General features: G+C 46.9%; 1 protein-coding gene across 2 annotated transcripts in view; it reads left to right on the top strand.

Annotated features, from left to right (window-relative positions):
- Positions 1–22411, top strand: part of HHAT (hedgehog acyltransferase) — a 163543-nt gene that overhangs the window by 60451 nt on the left and 80681 nt on the right. For both annotated transcript variants that reach the window (XM_070395775.1, XM_070395773.1), the window contains exon 9: positions 15987–16022. In XM_070395775.1, coding sequence (XP_070251876.1) covers positions 15987–16022 — 36 coding nt within the window. The remainder of the gene's footprint in view (positions 1–15986; positions 16023–22411) is intronic.

The following is a 22411-nucleotide window of genomic DNA, read 5'->3' as shown; positions in this document are numbered from 1 at the left end:
AGGACTTCTGGGCAGGCACGCTGGCCCCAGGCTCCTGGCTCCCTGTCCATAAATGCCAGCCCACTGACAGTCACAAGGTGCAATTTAGACAGTTGACTGTATTTCACTTTAAGATTGGTTGTTCTTGTCCTTTATTTTTTTAATTAATTAACTTATTACTTAGTTTTTCGTCCAAGACCCTCAGTTTTATACAAACCACAGAGCTGAGAGAGCAGGTCTGCCGAGACCTCTGTCACTCTTGGTTAGTGGAGTCCCAGGTTGTTGAAACGCTCTCCTCCCTCTCAGTTACACGTGGGCAAGAGAGCAATAATGAAAGTTACTCTGAGGGGGAGGCTCTGGGGTGACCCCTGGGAGTGATTGGTTCCAAGGGAAAGGCTCACGAGGACATGTGATGAAATAACACATATGGTCTTCACAGGGAGTGACCTCAACTTTGATCCTGGCTTCCTTTACCATTCATGGCCGCACACTCCCCTCCCCCTTCACATTTGTTTTAGTTCCTTGAAGGGTTTTCTGGTCTACCAATTATACTTAGCAACACCTAGACCTTCTTTTCTTTCTTTCTTTCATTTTCTTTTTTTTTACACAGTGGCCATTCCACATTAAGTAACTGGATTAAGGAAGGGATATATATATATATATTGATTTCAGAGAGAGAGGGATAGAGAGATAGAAACATCAATGATGAGAGAGAATCACTGATCGGCCGCCTCCTACATGACCCCCACTAGGGATCGAGCCCGTAACCCAGGCATGTGCCCCGACCAGGAATTGAACTATGACCTCCTGGTTCATAGGTTGATGCTCAACTACTGAGTTACAGTGGCCAGGCAGGAAGGGATTTTAAGTCTCTCTGAGCTGTAGTGCACAAGTTAAGGCTCAGAAGAAGTGGTGTTTTTAAATATATATATTTTTAATGATTTCAGAGAGGAAGGGAAAGGGAGAGAGAAATAGAAACATCAATGATGAGAGAAAATCATTGATTGGCTGCCTCCTGTATGACCCCCTCCCCAACTAGGGATCGAGCCCACAACCCGGGCATGTGCCCTGACTGGGAATTGACCCATGACCTCCTGGTTCATAGGTCAACGTTCAACCACTGAGCTACACTGGCTGGGCAAGAGTGGTTTTTAATTGATAAAAGAATAAACCTCATAGTTTATCATTTGTGTTATTTGTAGGTTCTCCTTGACCCTTAGGAGGAGGTATACCATATTCATATTCAGGGGCTGGTAGCATAACCCTCCACTTCCCCTGGCCCCCTCTCTCTAACTTTCCTCTGCAAGAATGCATGTCAAGGGAAAATGAAGTTTTGAGTTTGTAATTTCTATTTACACGTACCTTTACACTAATATTTCTGGGGCACCTGTTGAGGCCTCACTGCAGACAGAAAATTGCTCCCTTTTCCTGGGTTCAGGTCTGTAAAAAATGGAGTCAGGAGCAGATGTGAAAGCTGGAAATGCTCATCTTTTTGCTGGGCCTTGGCAGCCACTCCTACCAGTGTCACAAAGGACAGGGAGGATGGGGAGGTCCCTGAGATCATTGAAATGGACCCATAACTCAGGAAAGAGATTAGAAAACAGTCGCTGGAGATTATTTCATGATTACGCAGACTTCTAGAAAATCCACCCTGAACGGGGTTTAGAAGTGATGATGAGAGATGAATATTTAGCCTCCCATCTTAAAGGAGCCTTACACCCTGGGCAGGGTGCTGACTGATTGCACTGTCGTTCAGGCCTCTCAGCAGTGAGAGAGGACTTGAGGCGGCAGCCTGCCCTATCAGGGGAATCTGAGCTGTACATCATAGATGAAATTTGGCTGTCAGCAGAGGTGTAATGTTGCCTGACATGATAGTTCACTTTGGTCATGAAAAATTGCTGTTCACCCAGATGGCCCAAACCTAAAGGTTAGGGTCTCTGATGGGTTTGTTTATTTTTTTTTCTAGCTCTTCTCTTTCTTATAATTTCCGTTCAAATATTTGTAGGCATAACAAAACCCTAAGGAGTATATGTATTCCTGCTGGTATGATTTTTCTGTGGCCTTATGGACCCGAGGAATTGAAAATTTCCTGCTTAATTTTTAGGTTTCATATTTTAATTTCAGTAGGCTGAGATCTGTAATGAGCATCCTTTGCGCCAGGAGTCATTAAAGATGACGTTGCGTGTCCAAGGTTCCAAATTAGAAATCTGATCATGTTCCCCTGATTTGATTTCAAGCTACGGAATCATAGTGTGCAAAGTGATACAATTTCCCCCGGTGGCTGGTGAGTTATGAGTCCATTTCAATTATCTCAGGGACCTCACACAGCGCGTCCTCTGCATTTCTTGAATTATGATGCTCTCAGGTGTTCGCAGGCGCACTCATGCATCATTGCTTATCCCAGAGGAATCTGGGCACTGTTGGTGGCTGCTAGACTTTAAAATACGGGGACAGTTTGCGCTGGGGATGGGAGGAGCCTGAGCCCCTTCTTGCGTGAGTTTAAGTCCCTAGGTGGAGAGCTGGTCCAGGCCCGTGGTAGATGCTGACAACCCGCTGGCTTTGCATGAGTCCTGCCTTTGAATCATGTTTAGCCTCAGGTTGCAGGGCAGGATGGCAAGCACGGAGTTGGTGAAGTATACGTACCCCATGTCCACCAGCATTGCTGGGTAGAAAGCAGGGGCAACATGAACCTAAAGGAGAAAAGATGGAAAAGATGCCGTTAGTAAGAGTTCACTGTTTTGGGAGGCAGCCTGGTAATTAAGAGCTTGCCAGCTACTGTGTGGCTTGGGCAAATAATCACAGTGCTCTGGGCCAATCTTTTCATCTCTAAAATGGAGATAATGACAACACTTGCCTCATGGGGTGATTGGAGGGTTGATGGAGCCTGGCTATACTAGGTCCTTGGGAAGTGATAGTTTCTTGCCTTTTTTTTTTTGCTTTTTAAAATCTAACAAAGCCAGAGGTGACCGCGGTCAGCCTGAGGGCAGGGTGGTGTGGAAGCAGTGGCACTGAGGGGAGTGGCTGAGTAAAGGCTCAGCTCCTAGCCCATGATGGAGACGGAGGTGGAGAGGTCACGGGCTCTGCCCTCAGAGGAGGGAGCTTGCCCCAGTTTCCTCATCTGTTGAGTGAAAGGCAGACTCTTGCCATGAGATGATGTCTTTGTTCCCTGCCAGCTCTATCACTGTGAGGCCCAGCCACATTGGGTGGGGATGGCTACAGTGTCCTGGTGCTGAAGTGGATATTCAGCTGCTGGATATTTTTATTACCTCACACTCCTTCTCTCTGATGATCCCCTCTCAGTGGACTCAGAAACCATATTTCTTCTTCTAACATTCATATTTCAGAACCCCCTTGCCTTTTCCTCCAAACACAGACTAGCATCTATCAAAGTGGACGGGGACTAGCATAGTTTATGAACCATCATTATGTTTGGCTTCCTGGGTTTATTTTTACTTCAAAGACAGTTCCTCTGGCCTCTTTTCCGTCTTCTCTCCGTGTGGAAGATGATTTCAGTTCGCACGTCACTGAGCACACTCGCAGGCTGAAGGCTTGCCGGGTAAGGAGTCCCGTGCGAGAAACACCAGCATCTCCAAATGGAGGGCCCGCATCTGGAGGCCCACCGCCTGGTTCGAACCCGGGTGCTGCTGATTATTACTGGGTGATCTCTCTCCCGAGAGGGGAGATATTATAATAAATACCTCTTGGAACTAACGCCCTGTGCTTCTCACGGCAGCGGCCACACTCCACAGTAATCACTTCTTTCCTTACACCCCACCAGACTTTGAGGGCAATGATCAGATCTCACTCTTACTTAGCACCCTCCTTGGCGCCCAGCATGTCGTGGGCCCTCAGGATATCTTTGCTGAATGAACAAATGGTTACTCCCCTTTGAAATGGTGATCACCAGGTCTCCATGGCACAATTTTCGAGTATTTTGATCTGGCAGCCGAGCGGTACCACACACAGGTGTGCCCACTGTCAGTGCCTTTTTCTTTATCCCCCTAGTTTTCTCATTAAGTGTTACTACATGGCGTGCCATAATATTGTGTCTGCTGGCAGCTTTCTCGAGAATGAATCTGCCTTGGAAGGATCGAGGAACGTACGCCTTTCTTAATTACTATCATTATTGTATCAGACACTGTGCCACGTCTTTGATATCAGATGAGGGAGAGAGTTGCAAACTTAAAGGAAGAAAAGAGATCTAATTCAGACTTTGATATGAAAGAGGAGCTGACAGCTTTGTGTCATTGGGGATGGGATTTTCTGAGGGAGGTGCTGGAAGACGACATCCTAGTCTCTTACCGTGGAAGAGGAGCCCGGATGCAGGGCTGGGAGGGAAGAACTTCTGAGACAGCCTCACAACTATAACAGTAAGAGTGATACAGTAATTCTGGGAACATCAGCAAACACTCAGAGCTTCCCTCGTGCCCAGCGTCATGGTGCTTTGTTCATTCATGGATCCTATTAACTTGTGTTAGTGCAGCCATTGTGTCAGGCTCACTGAGCTTCCGGAGGCCAGGGACTGCCATCCGCACTTGTGTTGCATTTGGTATTTTGCTTTAGTACGACACACGCCTGTTTTGAGTAAGAGCCTTGCTATCCCCAGTGGGGTCTGAGGAACAGCAGCATCAGTCTGTCCTGGGAGCGTGTGAGAAATGCAGCAGCCTGGGTCCCACCCCAGACCTACTGAGTCAGAACCTGCCTTTTAACAAGACCTGCTACAGGTTAAAATCGGAGAGGCACCGGACTGGGCTAGACGACTCCTCCAGCTCCTCTTCCCTGACATGCCTGACTGTAGACTCCCTGGACGATGGCCACATGTGGCTGTAAGGTGCTTGCGTCTTCAGTAATTCACATTCACGTGGGTCACAGCAACTTCCCTGGGAGCTTTTACTGATGCTGGGCACCTCCACCATATGGATGGCCTGTCCTGGCTCAGGCTTCAGACTCTGCTAAAATCTCTTAAGCAGTAGCTGTAGTCAGCATGTCCCAAACCTTTTAATATAGAAAACCATAAAGACTCCCCCCCCAAAAGTACTAGAGATAATAAAAAAATACAATAAAGTTGCAGGGTATAAAACCAATATACAAAAATCTATTGTGTTTTTATATACTAACAACAAACTATCAGAGAAATCAGGAAAACAATTCCATTTACAATTGCAACAAAACAATAAAATACGTAGGAATCAACTTAACAAAGGAGGTGAAAGACCTGTGCCCTGAAAACTATAAGAAATTGTTGAAAGAAACTGAAGAAGACATACAAAGATACTCTATGCTCATGGATTGGAATAATTAACATTGTTAAAATGTCCATATTATCCAAAGCAATCTATTTCCTCAATGCAATCCCTATAAAAATCCCAATGGCATTTTTCACAGAACTTGTGCAAATAATTCTAATATTTGTATAGAACCACAAAAGACCCTGATAAGCCAAAGCAATCCTGAGAAAAAAAAGAACAAAGCCAGAGGTCTCACATCCCCTGATTTCAAACTATATTACAAAGTTATAGTAATCAAAACAGTATGGTATTGGCAGAAAACCAGACACACAGAACAATGGAACAGAATTGAAAGCCCAGAAATAAGCCTACACATATATGGACAATAATTTACAACAAAGGAGCCAAGAACATGCAATGGAGAAAGAAAAGGCTCTATAATAAATGGTGTTGGGAAATCTGGAGAGCTTTATGCAAAAGAATAAAACCAGACCACTATCTTATACCATATACAAAATGAATTCAAAGTTGGATTAAAGACTTGATTGAATATAAGATCTGAAACCATAAAATACATAGAAGAAAACACAGGCACTAAGCTTTTGGACACCAATCTTAGCGATGTTTTTTTGTGGATTTGACTTCAATGGCAAGGGAAACAAAAACAAACAAATGGGACTACATCAAACTAAAAAGCTTCCACACAGTGAAGGGGACCATCAATAACAAAAAAAGCAACTAACCAAATGAGAGAAGACATTTGTAAATGATATTTTGATACTGGATTAATACCCAAAATATGTTAAAGAACTCATACAACTCAACAACAACAGCAACAACAAACCTCTTCTAAAAATAGACAACAAAAAACAAGTACTGGACAGGATGTGGAGAAAAAGGAACCCTTGTATGCTGTTGGTGGGATTGTAAATTGGGGCAGCCACTATGGAATACTATAGGGATATTTCTCAAAAAATTAAGAATAGAGCCACCATATGATCCATCAATTCCTCTGTTGGGTATTTATTCAAATAAACATCAATTTTAAAAGACATATGCACCCTTATGCTCATTACAGCATTATTTGGAATAGCAAAGATAAGGAAACAGCCTGTGTTTATCAACAGATGAATGGATAAAGAAGATGTGACACATATATACAATGGAATACTAATGATCCATAAAGAGATGAAATATTGCCATTTGCTACAACATGGATGGACCTTGAGGGTGTTATGCTAAGTGAAGTAAGTCAGATGGAAAAGGACAAAAGCTGTATGATTTCACTCATCTGTGGAATATTAAAAAAAAAGTAACAAGTGAACAAACAAATGAAAAAGAAACTCATAGATACAGACAACAGATTGATAGTTACCAAGGGGTATTGGGGGCGGGTGAAATGGGTAAAGGGTGTTAGATGTGTAGCGATGGACGAAACTAGACCTTTGTTGGTGATCATGCAATAAAGTATACAGATATCAAATTGTATGATTGTACACATGGACCTTCTAAAATGTGATTAACCTATGTTACCTCAATTAAAAAAGGAAGAATCTTCCAGCACACTCAACCACTCCCACTTCGCAGATGGAACACTGCTCCTGGAACCTGACCGCCTTGTTGGCTGCCGAAGCCTGTCTGACCACATGCTCCAGCCGGAAGCTGAGCTGATTGAGGCTTTATTTTCTATAAAGCATTTGGCATTCTGAATTATTAGTCTTGCACATTTAAGTTATTTTAAATATGGGGGACCGATAGTTAGATAGAAAACCACTTCTCTGTTTTTCTGAATAAAAAGGTGTGTGTGCTTTCTTACTAAGTTCCGAGTTTCCTTTTCGTAGCCATGGTCACGGCCCTGGAGAACCACACCTCATGCACCTTGACTGGGCAGGGGAAGGCGGCCGAGCCAATTGCCCGCGTGGAGATGTTTGCATACAGAGTTGAGTGTAGAACTTATTCACGTCACGTTGCCGCACAACTTTAATGAATACAGAAAAAAAACACGCCAGGTAATGCATTATTAAAGGCACACACGGCAGAGCTTCCTCGTATACAATTGAGCGTGAACTTATTAGCATTTCAGGTTGATACCACTTTTAGATTTAATTAGATTTCAGGCTTCAATCGATTTAGTAAATGAATTTCTCACTGCTTAAACGGTGTAATATGCCCTCAACAGTAGCTTTTCATCACTCTCTTCTCATTCCCTCATGCGCCCAAGCAGATCTCCGCTTCCGTCTTGGGTTCAAAACCAGAGGCTATTCTCCAAAGCTACTGCGCTGTGTAAATCTAGTCTCTTTCGTGCTTAGAGACACGGGGGCCACAGGGAGGGCTATTTTTTATCCACATTGTCCGACATGAATACATTTGCCACCAATAAATTTAACTGATGCATAATCATAACAACACTAGCCTTTGTTTTGGTGACCCTTTGGCACTGTGAATCTTTGTACTGTTGTTTTGCCACGAAGTCCACAAACCTCTGTTTCCACTATGATGAGAGCATTGGGACTATTCCAATGGTGGGAAATTAAATGTAATGAGTCAAGCCATATTAGTGATTCTCGGGATGAGCTGGAGAGCTAGACCTTGCAAGTGCAGCAATCTAGCGATGCTCCACGTTTGTTTAGAAGTGTGGAGAGAGTGCTTCTCGGAGCCATGGGAGGAGCGTAACCCCGAGTTACTGTTTCCTGCCTGCAGGAACTTAAGTCAGCTGTGGGCCCCTGGGCCACCATGGCCTCATCCGTGAAGTGGGGTTAGGGAAAGTGGTGTGAAAATAGGTCTCTTTCTGATTATGTGTAATAACCATGATCCAGATAAGTAATGTTTATAATACAAAGTGGGAGAAGTGATATTATCTGATGGATGTTTAATTTCTAAATGAACGAGGACCTCAGATGAAAGACAGCTCAGCGAAGGAAGGTTCTTTTTTACTCTATTGCACTGTACATCTCCAAACGAATTGCATTTTGAAAGTTCAGTTGGAAAGGGGGTTAAAGACACAGCAACCAAAGTAGGATAGTATAAGTACCAATCCATTGCTATAATACAAATCTATTTCGATAGTATAGTGATAAACCCATTTTGGCCACAGAGCAAAAGCTGTGTTCAGAATGCTGTGAATTCACAATTCGGGGGGAAAATTTAGTCAAGAAGCAAAGCCCAGAGACAAAATGGCATTGTGGCTGATTTGCAGGCTCATCTCCAAGGACAGGGCTACTTTTTTATTTTTTACTTTTGCTGGACTCCGCATGGGCTAGGTTATATAAGAGGTCTGGGAATTAGAAAGCACATAAAAACAGCCTTCTGATTTTCCACCCTTGCATTATCCATTTAAGGAATGACAACCCTGTTATTAACCCCAGCCCTGATTTCTTCCAAAGGGGAGAATGGAAAGTGCTAGACTGCCATGGAATGCTAGTCCCAGGGCCTTCTGTAAACTGGGGCATTCCCACGGCCTTTCTTTACGACGGTGAAGAGTGCGGTTGTCCCTTATTTAATACAACTGTCCCCATTCTTACTTTGGGTGATGTTTCCTCAGGACTAGACTCAGATGATGCATTCGGAGCAGGAATGCTGCATAAGAAATGTGTCCTTTATAAGGTCTCACCTCTGGAGGCACAATTGCGTCCACCTGTTCTCATTGGTGATGCTCATATACATCAACTTGAAGACTAGACCAAACACTCTTCAGTGTCTCATTCATTCTTTGTATAGTTACTTTATTGTTGCCTTGCAACTAATCCATTTTCTGTGGGAGGTACTTTAAGAGTATACAAATGTCCTGCTCTTTTTCAAAATTTCTCCCTAGAAATTATGGATGATCCTTGCCTGAGCCAGTCTTTACTATGAAAGTTACAAATTGATGACTTTTCAACTTTGGCACTTACCAGTTGGCATTCTGCTGTAAACAAGAGCCCTCCTTCCACTTGTTTTTCTATTTATTATCTATATGGTTGCAGCACTTTCTGTTTTTCAGCGGTTCATAATTCATTACTGTACTTAATTTTTTAGGGCTCAAATTGTCCCAGTCTTAGCCAGTGGGAGCCTCATCAGGCTGATGTGGTCATGCTCAGATGTATTGGGGAAGGATACATCGTACATGGAAACCCTGCCCTGCCAACCACCTTTCTGTGCCCCTGAAGTGCCTGAAAATGAGTTCATGGCTGGCCACACCCCAGTTTCCTTTAATGCTCAAAAAGAGAATAAATTAGAATCTTTTTTTTTTTATTTTTTTATTTTTATTTTTTTTTTCGCTTAAAGTATTACAAAGGGTATTACATAAGTGTCCTTTTTTTCCCCCCCGCCCTTGACAAGCCCCTGCCCTCCCTTACCCCCCAGTGTCTTATGTCCATTAGTTATGGTTATATGGTAAATTAGAATCTTTAAGATCCTCCTCAGCTTTAAAATTCTCTAGTTCTGAAAACTGAGATAGGGATTTTATTCTCTTGAATTAGTATTCTCACATATTTGTCCCTCCCATCAACCCTACGATTTCTGTTCTTATGAAATAGGCACTTTGCATAGGTTATCTTTTGAGATAATTTCTTAGCCCTAACTGGTTTGGCTCAGTGGATAGAGCATTGGCCTGCGGACTGAAGGGTCCCAGGTTCGGTTCCTGTCAAGGGCATGTACCTTGGTTGCGGGCACATCCCCAGTAGGGAGTATGCAGGAGGCAGCTGATCAGTGTTTCTCTCCGATGTTTCTAACTTTCTATCCCCCTCCCTTCCTCTCTGTAAAAAATCAATAAAATATATATTAAAAAACCCACAAGATAATTTCTTATCCTTTCAAATTATCCCTAATGGTAGAAGTATTATCAGGGTGTTAATTAATACAGTTGCTAGCTAGATCATAGAGACACAAAGTATTCTCACACTAAGGGAAATGAATCTCTATAGCAGCCTGTTAAAGGGCGTATTTCTGAATTCTTCCTAAGATGACATGATTGAATGCTTACCCATAATGAAGCCACTCCAATCAGCTCCTCATTTCTTCTTCACTCATTTTGACAGATTGTTCTGGAGATGTTGAAAGTGCCATTTACATTTTTAATAATTAGAGCTTTTATCTAGAGACTGGGTGACCGGATGGTCAGGGTCTACACACAGACCTTCATTTTAGGGGAAGAGCAGTGTTTCCTATACATCCCACCAGCTTCCGAGGTTGTCAGTTACAGAGGATTTGCCACCAGCAATTATAATTCTTCCTAACAGTACCCTTTCTGTAGTTTTCATCGCTCGAAAGTTAGGGCTTCTGCAAACTCGAGAGTCATGGGTGTTCGACTCAGGTATCATTTTCTATCATCTGTCATCTGAGGGCACGCCTTTTGTCCTCCACCTGTTGGCCTCAGTGACATGCAGGGAGGTGTCCCTACTCCCTGTCCTTGGGAAAAACTCCTTAATGAGACTGTTAGTCAAAGCGAATGTTCTCACAAAGGGAGTGAAACAGCCACCCTGACCTGATGGTGGATTTTGCTGGAAATCTGATTTGAGGTCTGGGGCATTTAACCGGGGTGTCACGTCTTTGTTTCTGTCAAGTGTAGACTCAGTAGTAGGGAGGGTGGAGACTTTATCTACTAAGAAAAATGTTCCACAGTGGAGATTTTCACTTACGATTTGGAAAAATGCTTAAAGTATGAAATTACAAAACCAATATTTTCACACCAGAAGACGAAAATAACACATTGTGAGGAGCATCAGGCAGAAAACAAAACGAGACAAAAACTCCCCAATAAAACAACAAAACCCAGCCAATATGTGTTTAAGCTTCTTCCTTATGCAGCCATCTCCCAGACCTTGTCCAAAGATACCGTTTTTAGGAGGTTAAGTGAAGTCCTTGATTGGAAGAGGGAAGAAATGGGAGGTCCGCCGTGACCTTCGTCCCTGCTGGTTCAGGCCTGGCTCAGGCCCCTCAGGCCCCTCTCAGCAGGACCACCGCCATCTCCCACACCTGCCTTTCCACCTCACCCTGCCCCTCCTCACTGCGTCATGAAGGCCAGGTGGGATCTTTCTAGAAGGCAAATCTCTGTCCAGCCATTCCTTTGCTTAAATGGGTTTAATGGCTCCCCAGTGCCCTTAGGATGAACTGTAAACTCCCATGACATACGAGCATGTTCGGAGAGGCAGTATGAAGGCAGCGCTGACCCCCGTGGGCTCTGAGCCGCAGTTCCTGGGTTAGGGTGTCGCCTCAGCCACTTTCCAGCTGAGAACCCTGAGGCGAGTTACTGCCCTCTCTGGGCTTCCGCTGCCTCCACTGTGAAGTGGAGACGGTGATGATACAGTCCTGCCAGGGCGGCTGGGAGGTCTAGATGAGGTCTAACACACACTGAACACCCGATAAACATTCACGATTACCATGATTATTTCTGCCCTGCTCTCAGTTGGCCTCTGCCCCTATGCCCTTGCCCTCAGTCATACCCAACTATTTACAGACACCCCCCCGTCCCCCCCCTCCCCCCCATGAGACTTACGTCCTCTTGTCTCTGTTTCTATAGGCTGCTTGCTTTGCCTGCAGTGTCAGCACACACACACTCACTCACTCACACACTCTCATCTATCTACATCCTCTGTATTCACCAACTCATCCTTTGACCAACTCTTCCACAACTTTCAACGCTCAGCTTAGGTCAAGGATCCCTTACTCTGAACAGCCCACCTGGATGTCACTCTCTCCACCTCACAGGTTCCCATGCTCCACGTCTTCCTCTGACCCACCATTGATCACACGATGCAGTAATGGCCTGTTCACTTATAGGTCTTCCCTCGGCACTGCCCCCACCCCCCCGCCCCCCTCTCCCTCCCCAGTGAAAGAGGGATTACAACTTGATCATTTCTCTATACTCACTGCTCACAAATGCTGGATGCATGGGCAGATGGATGGATGGAGGGGTGGGTGCATGGATGGATGGAGGGATGGGTGCATGGATGGATTGATGGATAGATGCTATCAAGGAAATCTGATCTAGTGAACAGGAAACTTTCAAAGGCAGCCCATTTGGTTATAATCACAATCACACTAAATCGACCTGAAAATGCAATTACTCCATCGTGTTTTCTGACCCATTGCTTGTCCATATTAAACTTACCTGGTTTCCTGTGTCATCCCCTCCAACAGTATGCTTTCAGATCCTCTCATCCTGGTTGGTACCCTCCAAACATTCTCCTCTTTGTCGGGCTCTCTTTGAAGTAGGCTCTGAAACTGAGAGTGACCCTCCAGGTGTGGGGTGTAGTGAGCACAAAGATACATAATCAATTCTTTTGCAACTCTACTAGTGTGGACAAATGCTAGCATTTTTTAAATGCCTCACAGCACTGTGAGTTGGCAGCCCACTAATGGGATAAACAGTCCTCTGAAGGTTGTAAATGGAAGTTAAGACAAGGATTGAGATTTAATGTGGAACTTTATGTAAATACTGTCTTGCATGTGTCATGCTCGGCAGCCATAAGAGCTGTGGATTGAAAACTTGGCTCACTGGTTGTGTGGCACATGCAGGTTCTGGCCCCAGTCCATTGCCTCTTATAACTCTAGCTCCCAAACAGCCAAGGTCAGCCTGGGGAGAAGGACCAGATCTTCCAGAGGCAGTCAACCTGGAAGAACAGAACAAATCCTGGGACCTACTGTGGGTTCCGGTCTGAGTTCTGCCACGGACATGCTGTGTGGGCCTGGCCCCTTCTCTGTCAGAGGGGCTGCTGAACTCCGGGATATGTAAGTGTGTGGCTCCGTGAGTAAACATGCTCAGCACCATCTTGCCAGGCGCCAGGGGCCTCATTTTGATGCACTGTGAGGCTCCACCAAGAACAGCAGTCATCATCTTAATAATAAACCATCAGGGCAGCCTCAGCCCAGGCACCGTCCTCTAATCTGCTGGTGGTTATCAGGCAAGAACACTGCTGTGCGAGTTAGAATTCACTCTTAGAGATGCTTCCCAAAAGGGACTAAAACAGGAAGGCTGAGGCCAGATGGAACCTGTAAGGTCACCCATTCCAGTTTCCTGTCTGATGGTTCAGTCTCCTCTAAACACCCTTTTAGCTCAGGCTTACACTCATCCTCGATGGGCAGTGCCCTGCCTCATTAGGGCCTTGTGACTCGTTAGCAAGTTCCTTATACGTACGTATACAGTATCAAGCTGAAAGCCACTGCCTATTGCCGCTGTCCATTTGACGTTCAGACAACAAAACTTTCATATCACTTACACATGCAAAAGATTTCCTGTTTTCAATTTCTGGAAGGAGCCAAGAATTATATGCACAGGATTGCTTATGTGTCCAAATAAAGAAATCTGGCTTATGTGTGGGCTGGTAGTGGGAGAGATTGTTTTCTTGAAAGGTGATGGGAATAGTTGTGCTACAGTTTGATAGGTATCTTATTTCAGAGGCGAAGCCCCATTTCTATCTGTTGGTGTTGATCTTATGTATTTACATGTAAAAGTTGATGTGTTAAATAACTACTTTTGAGTTATTTTGTCTTCAAAATGCAGTGTACAGTGAAAACTGCCAGAGCAGACAGAGGTGTTGGTGCCTTAGTACCATGTACTATTCACACGTTGATTCACTCAGCAGGTATTTATTTTTACTTTTAGAGAGAGAGAGGAAAGAAGAGGGGGAGAGAGAAAGAGAAACATTTATGTGAGAGCAGAACACCAATTGGCTGCCTCCTGCACATCCCCTGCCAGGGATGGAGCCTGCAACCCCGGGTTGTGCCCTCACCCTCTGGTGCATGGGAGGATGCCCAACCAACTGAGCTACACGTGCCAAAGCAACAGATATTGAGAATTTGCTTGGTGCCCTCAAGGAGTCTGCAGTCCATGAAGGGAGAGAACGTTTGATGTCGATCACACTGTGTGGAAAATCTTGTTGACTTTGCCGTTCTTTGCCAGGGGTTATGTGCTGTGCATTGCTGACTTCCCACTACCTGGCACATTGGAAGCACATGGTAAATATTGGTTAAATGCGTTAGTGGCTGGGTCCATGAAGGGAATAAGCACAGTCTTTGGCACTTGGTACGCGGAGCTAGCTCCAGACTCCTCAGTTTACTAGCTATGCGGCTGGGGATGAGGACATGTGGCTTTATAAAACAGGAACCCATCTTGTAGGGTTGGTTGTGAGGATCAAAAGAGATAATGTGCAGAGTGCCTAGCACAGTGCCTGGTATACAATTCTAAAAAGAAAGGAAGAAAAGTCTTATTTCGTTCCTAGTCTAGCTCCATCTATCAGGGGTGGGCAAACTTTTTGACTCGAGGGCCACAATGGGTTCTTAAACTGGACCGGAGGGCCGGAACAAAAGCATGGATGGAGTGTTTGTGTGAACTAATATAAATTCAAAGTAAACATCATTACATAAAAGGGTACGGTCTTTTTTTTTTTAGTTTTATTCATTTCAAACGGGCCGGATCCGGCCCGCGGGCCGTAGTTTGCCCACGGCTGATTCTATCTGTACAGGAAAACGAATGAGAACGTATTTCTAGAGACTTCATTGGTTTGCTCGTGTTTAAAGACACGGCCTCTCAGCAGAGCCCCACCCCCGAGCCCTTTGGAAGGAGCGGAAATCAGCTTTACCCTGGCAAAGAGGAAACCCAGGGTCTCACTCGAGGAAGAGAGAACAGTGCTGGAGGTGGGTGGTGGTGATGGTTGCACAGCATTGTGACTGTACTTAAGTGCCCCTGAACTGAATATCTAAAAACGGGAAAGTGGTACATTTTATGTGAGGCTTTGTTTCTCTATTCTCATGTACCGCATGTCTGTGATCTTCAAATAGATGCTTGCGGGCATAAAAGAACCTTTCCATTTAAAGATACCCCACAAGGAATCCTGTTTTAATGTCAGTTGTCGCCTGCCATATGGCCGGTGGGCTGAGGTGCCGGGCAGGCTGGGTGCTCCTGGGACACGCGTAGGGGCGGAGCTGGAAGCGAGGGAGAGTCAGACCCCACTCCAGGGTGAGTTTCTGTGTCCAGTGCTCATTGTCTGTAGAGAAGGCATTAACTCGGGCTTAACTCAGGCAGATCACTAACCCAGGAGGCCAGTCTGGTGGGCAGGGGGGACCACACAATCATTGCTCTTTATAGAGACTCAGGAAATTTAGTGGCGTCCAGGGAAGGCTGTGGCTGAAAGCCTCCCCCGCTGCCCCCCCCTTGGCTTACTGGGTGCCTGGTGTGAGGCCCAGCTCAATGGGAGACACACCAGCAGGTACGGGGAGCTGCTCTATTCCCACCCTCCTCGGCCGAGCCAGGTGGGGACTGGGTTGCTGTCCCTGGTGGAAAGCTGCAGGGACTTGGCTGCGAGGAGCAGGGAGGACCACAGCGGAGCCTTCCCCGCTCCTGTGCTCCCCTTTGGCCAGTGTGGTGTCAAGTATATTTAAATATATTTTATTGTTTTTTGAGAAAATGAGCATCTGAGACAACTAGTGTTACAAAAGAACCCACCTGTTGGAAAAATGGAAGGTACCTGGGCCCTCCACGCCCAGGGCCTTAATTCCTAGAGAGAGCTGAGACTTGCCGACACATTTGCCACCAGAGAGCAGTGGTTCTGCATCAGTGTCGCCCCGGGGATGTGTTCAGGTTCATGGCTGGGTCTGAGGCGGGGCCTGGGGTATCTGCATGTGCAGCAGGTTCCACGATGCTGCTGGCTGCTCCAGAGGCCAAACTTCGAGAACAGCGATCGCAGAGTAATCCTCTTATCCCCCGTGCTCTGAGTGTAAATTATGTCTGTTTGTTTTTTGCCGCGTTCCCCATTTCCGTCAACATCTTCCACTGATATGCTTGTCTGTGTCTCCTTTGAACAGGTATTTTGACGTCGGCCTCCATGATTTCTTAATCAGGTAAGCCAGGAGTTTCTATTTTCGATATCACTGAGGAGCATGTCTATCAGGGAGGGCTGACAGGAAAATGAAATCCCCGTTCAATATCTTGATAAATGCGGGCAGCTGTACACTTGTCAAGAAAACGCCACGAGCACTCTGTGTTTCCGCGCTTTCCCAGAATCACACGAGATTAGCCTTCACAGACAATCGAAAGGAAGTTCATGTTTAAAGGGGTTTGCATCTGAAGTGACAGTTACACGAAAGCTTGAACAAGCTTGATCCCACCCACTGAGCATCTGGAAAGACAAACAGAAGAGCTCCAGCTTGTATTCACGTATCAAACAACCCCCTTCGTCAGTTTCCCCACTGAGTTTAAGCTTTTTAAACGGAATCTGTTATTTGTTTTACAGTCATAAGTAATTGAAAGATTACAGATGGCAGTTTATATCCTAGTTTATTGGTGATTTTTACCAGAGTTGGCTTATGGAGCATATTAATTCCAAGTAGCTATTAAATCAAACAGAGGTTAAATGGAAATATACCAGAATATTAACAATGTGGATAAGAATATGCCTGAGATTTTTTTTCCTGCTATCAACTTTGGTGTATTTTCCAGATTTTTTTTTTTAATATTGAGCATGTATTCATCTAACGGAGGTGAAAATTATCATTAAAATGCCTGTCAAAAATATATGTGGGAAGCAATAATGGTTGTGGAGGGAGTGTAAGCTGAAGATTAGAAGGAAACCAGAAATCATGTTGAGTGATGCGCTTTCTGCAAACGTGTGACTCTAAATGCGAATTAATTCTGACTGAGTCTGCTCTTAAATAGTCTGCAAACCCCGTGTGACTCCTGGGAAGGGTGGGTCAGTTCTCCGCCTGCGTGACCATCTCCCTGTGATGAGATGCTCCCGTGGGGAAATGGACATAATCGGCATTGCCTTTATCCTAAATCAGCAGCATCGCCTCTGTGCTGGATTACACCTGGCCGTGTTCCCCGAAAGGCCATAGCACCGTGTCCTTTCTCCAGGGCCTTGTCCTGGGCTGCGCTTTGAAATCCCCTCCATGCACCCCAGACCCGAGGACGATGGACTGTCCTGGCTTTCTCCAGGACGTTGCACACAGTGTATGTACCGCTCCCCGTGACACATCAAGGGTGTAGAATGTAGATGCATTTCAGCAGGAGGGATAGAGGACCGGGCGGCAGGGGAATTCCAGATGGAAAGTGATGAGGACAAGCTGTCAGGGTGTGTGCTGCAGGGAGCAGGCTGGACTTCCGAGTTCGTGTCTTTGGTGCTCTGAGTCTGTCCGACTGCCGTGCTACTGTTCTCATCAGTCCTTGTCGAGGGTGCAAGCTTGTACTTCCCTTAGGTTCTCTGGTCCCTTTCTCGAGGGCAGGGAACATGTGCTAACCACCTCTCTATGATGACACGGTGTAGTGTCAACTTCAACAGACATCTCTGGTAGGGGTGAATGAATGAAACGGGGCAAAAGGGACAAGGAGGGTGAGGATTAATAAGAAGCTGTCTAGTCATTTATTCAACAAATAATTGAGCCTACCACGTGCCGCTCCCTTGGGCATATCCTGGAATACCGTCCTGAGAGCAACAGACGATTGACTTAGAGCTTTCCCTGAGCGTGTCCTTTCCAGGCTGTGGCGTGTGACTGGAAGTGGGGAGGCGGTGTGGTCTCCCTCTGGACCCTCCTTCCTTTCCTCCTGGGCTCCAGCCCTGTCTCATCGGGTGGGGAGGAGGGAGGAGCGGTTAAGTCCCTGTGATAAACGGGTGCTGGGATCTTCTCGCCCTTCTTCGTGGGTGCTGGCGAGATGCTCTAACGAGTCCCCTTCATCTGCGTTCCGTGAACCAAGGAGGGGGAGAGGAAGGCTTCTTTCGGCCCTGCCGCCTCTCGGTAGTTTTCTCCCCCCTGGTCTGGTAGGCAGAGCAGATAGCATGTTCCTGGCGTGTCCAGTTGGGGAGTGAGAGGTCCGTCTCCCCTTCCTGTAGCCACGCCCAGTCTCCGTGACCAGGTCTCTCATCCTCCCTCCCACGGAAACCGGACACAGTGGGTCCAAGGCCGCCTGTCACTACGTGAGCCAAAGTAAGCAGAGACGGGGTTGAATAACTATGAGCATTTATTCCAATAATGCCGGCAGGATGGGGACCCTGGAAATTCTGCTCGCACCCCCCTTGCCAGTTGGCTGGTTATATACACACGAGGGAGAAGAGAGCTACGTTCACTGCAAGTGTAACAGGGAAAGGAGAGGGGAGGGTCTGTGGTCCGGCCTATGGGAGCAGCAGCTTTCTCACTGCGTGGATGCATCTACCCACAGGGATGTGTCCGAGGCCACGAAACGCAGCGATGCCTTCGCTGCTTTAAATCGGGATCTTTAAAAGGGTTCTGTAATCCTGCCAACGAAGCTACAGGATAAGCGAGGCTTAGAGATTTTCTGTGGCTTTGGTATCCCTGACTTTCTCTAATAAGGAAATTAAGAGTTTGCTCATTTGGTTTCAGGAAATTTTGTGAAATTTCTGAGAAATCAACCCTGACTCTAAGAGCAAAAGAAGGCTTAGTTTCCATGCGGAATGCTGGTTCCTAACGTCGCTGTGGGAGGGGGGTTGGGGAAGAGACTGGGGAGAAGGCGATGGGGACACTGTGGCTGCCTGTCAGCCCCATAGGGACGGCGGGGCCTCGGCAACGCCAGCCTGTGGCGGAAAGTCGAAGCAGGTCTCCCCACACCTGCTGGGGCCTTCATTAGTTGCATGCTCTCCTAGGTGTTTCCCTCCTACATACCACTGAGCAGGCACCTGCGGGCAACCGACTTCCTCCCGGCCCTGCCGGCTCACGCGCAGCCTAACGATTCTTCCTGCAGGCTTCATGCCGGGCCACTGCCCTGGTGCCCTGCTGGGTCCGTGTGCTCCTGTCACATTTATCTTGGATGTCTGCGGGCATGGGGTGATGATTACTCACACCACACAGAGCGGAGATAGATGCATTTTCCCCACAGGGTTTTGTAATTTATTTGTTTGTTTAATTTCATGCTCTTTTTATAAAACATCCCTCCCACCCCACTCAGCAAATCTCTTGCATCTCCTACTTCCCGTGCATCTAAGCGATGATGGGATTCCTAGAGGAAGCCAAGATAGAGGGGGTCTGCATTTCCTGATCCCAAGCATCCTGAGATCCTCACAGAAGCACGGCCACTGTGACTGACTTCCCAGCCACCTGCAAGGGCTGTCTAGATGGGGTGAATCCCTCTTTGCTTTCTCTCCGAGGATGTGCTCTCTGCGGGATGCACTTTTGGAAGTCACTCTCTGGAAGAGGGTTGGCATTGCATCACGTGTCCTTAACTAGTCTTCCTGACCAGCCGCCGGCTTTTTGTGCGGTTGCCCGGCTCTGTTGGGGCACCACAGAAGGGCACAGAGGCCTCTGGGGGCAGACCCAGTGGACAGATGGACTCCTAGCCCAGAGGAGGCCTGCGGCTAAGCCTAGGGCTCTGGGTTCCAGGACTTGGCCTCAGACGCCAGCACCTCTGCCACCTGTCGTGCCCGTGCCTGTGCCAGTCTCACTTTCTTATCTGCCAGGGAAGACTGACTGAATCCAAGGTTTCACGAGGACTGGGTGAGATGATCCATGAGAGAGAATTCGGGACCATGGTAACGTATTGTAAGGTCAATCACCAGCCTGTTGCTCTAATTCTGTCGGGCGAGGGGCTGGGTAGCATGGTGACTCCTTCATGCTCTTTCCTAAGGTGGAAAAAACATAGCCTGTTTGCAAGGAGTAGTAGAAATGTAACAGGTAGTAGAAATTTTAATAGGCGTATACAAATAATCTCTCTTTCATAGCTGATGATTCGCTGGACGTTGGCTGGAATCCCTGAGGTTGGGGGAGGGATAGTGGAAGGAAGGCCGGTCACTGATGTACAGATAGCTATACCCACACATCAGATGTTAGGTGTGGGCTGGCCTTTTATCACAGAAGCCACTTAGAGGGATGCTCTTAGTGTGTGTGTGTGTGTGTGTGTGTGTGTGTGTGAGTGTGTCCCTCCTTGTGCTGTATCTGCATGGGAAATATAGCAAAGGTTTTGGCTGAAAATTATGTGGGGGTGGGCGAGAATCCCTAGGTATATAGCATACCCATGGGTGTATTTCCAAGAGTTAAAACGCAGACAAAATATACAGTGTTCCAGATGAATCCAAACCAGCAGCCATAAGGCGTCGTTGCCAGCTGGTTTCAGTTGTGACCAGGCCACTGAAAATAAAAACACTGTGGAATCTGAAAGCCAACAGCCTGACCCCCTCCGTTCTGAGCCTCGGCGCCTGGAAGAGCAGTGTGGGGCTGCACGGGGCCATTCCAGCCGGAGCAGGACCCTCACTCACATAGCCGCTCGGAGGGGCAGGGAGCGGATACCTGTCCATCAGCCACTGCCTGCCCCAGGCCCTCTGACTGCCAAGGACTAACTCCCGTAAAGTGGTGGAATTCCTGGGACAAATGTTTTCTTTTAAATTGGGGATTATGCTTTTAGAGCTTTAGTAAGCTCATCTCTACAGCCTCTGCGATGAACTGTGTAAACGACTGGACGACATTTGCTGAAATGAAGACATTTCAGCCCACAGACCCTCCCCATCCCCACTCACCAGCTCGGAGCCTCGGACCCCTGGTGCTGCCTGGTGGGTGGCTCACAGCCACTGCTGGGGTTTTGAGATGAGTTTCACAGCAGCTCTTCGAAGCGCTTGCTCTCTGATGAGACAGAATGTGTCCAGTTCTCCCCAGTTTCCCACCGGGAAAGCCAGCTGTCTGCCGTTTCCACCCCAGCGTGGCCGTCCCAGTCGTGCTGGCTCGGCGCCACGTTCCTGCCGGTGGACTGTGGGCTTTGCAGCCTCCCCTGTTAGTGACTGTGTCCCTCGCGTGCTGCGTCAGGTCGTGGGAAGACCAAAGAGGGCTGGAAAAGGACCCGTGTGTCCCAATGAACAGAAAGCTAGTGATGTCACTGGGCATTCAGATAACGGATGTGGGGCTGATACGGGTGATGGGGAGAATAGCCAAGGTACCTGTCATATAACCCCCCAGGGGCTAGTGTTTGATTGGGCATTTGGAAGAAGGCAGGGTTTCTCCAGCTTGGGGCTACTCACATGTGGGACCAGCTAATTGTCGGGCGGCTGCCCTTTGCCCAGCGGGTGATTAGCAGCATCTCTGGCCTCTGCTCACTAAATGGCAGTAGTACCCTCAGGGGTGACACCAGAAATGCCTGCAGAAAGTGCAGATGTCCCCGGCGGGTGGGGTGGGGGGAGGAGATCTGCTCCTGGTCGAGAACCACCTGCTGTAAAAGAAATGCCACGTCTGGCTTTGAACTGTAGCTAAAAGAGGATGCGGAAAAGGCGGCCTCAAGTTTAAAATGATGTCTGTCCGTGGCCTCTGATACAGCCTCCCCAGTTGCCTACAATCATGTCTAAAAAAACTGAAAAAGATGCGCACAAGAAAACCGGAAGGTAAGCCTGGGACTCTGCCTGTCATCAGGCCCCATGAGAAATTTCTTTTAACACGGCCCTTGGAACTGGCCCGAAAAAGGAAGTCGGTGGCCCACGGATACTGGCCCTGCCCTCCTGTCTGTCCCAGCAGTTCAGAAAGGCAGGTTCTGTCCTCACCAGAAAAATGGGCTGCCCCCCCCCCCCCCCCCCCCCTCCGCAAACATAGTAGTTGGCTTTGTCCCAATGCAACTGTTGCATTCCCTCTCCCTCCCTTCTTTCTGCTCCGCTGTGGAGACTCCAATAGCAACACGATGAGTGGACAGGATGCGGGGAGGTGGGGCTGGCCTGTCGGCGGTGTGTACCCGCCCTCCATCCTCCACAATCACTGCTGGACGTGACAGGGCAGACAGAAAGGGCCCTGCCAACACGTCGGGAATTGCCACTTTAATGCGTCATGCTGACGAATGGGGCAGAGGAGCAAGGAAGTGGGGTAGGCCCCCTCCCTCCAGGAAAGGAGACCCCTGAGAAACGGGGGTGGGACTGTGCTGGCACCTGGTCTGTTCTTCACGTGAGTCATCTGAGAGGAAGATTGGACTAAGAAGGCAGAGAACACAGTGAAAGGCAACGAACGTCCCCTTTACTTTTTTGAGAAACAACAGTCACTTGAAGTCCTCGTTATTTATTTTACAAAGAGCTATGCGGTGGTTCTGTAATTTTTTTGGGGGGGAGGGAGATTTTGTATTTTTTTTTGTAGTGATATTGTAAAATTTTGTAGAGGTACTATAAAATCTTTAAATGATTTGCTCTTTTTTGTAATTAAAATTTTTCTTTAAGAGGTTGTATATGTTTTGTATTCTTCTTTTTTCTCCATATAGACTTTGATGAGAATGGACTCATTATATGCCACAATTTGCTATTATTGTACATTATGTAAGTGAGTTA

This window comes from Myotis yumanensis, unplaced genomic scaffold, assembly GCF_028538775.1.
Source record: "Myotis yumanensis isolate MYYU_CA2020_CCGP unplaced genomic scaffold, mMyoYum1.0.hap1 SCAF_17, whole genome shotgun sequence".
Classification (NCBI taxonomy): domain Eukaryota; kingdom Metazoa; phylum Chordata; class Mammalia; order Chiroptera; family Vespertilionidae; genus Myotis; species Myotis yumanensis.
Note: the sequence above shows the minus strand (reverse complement) of the source record. Positions and strands in the feature narration are given on the sequence as shown.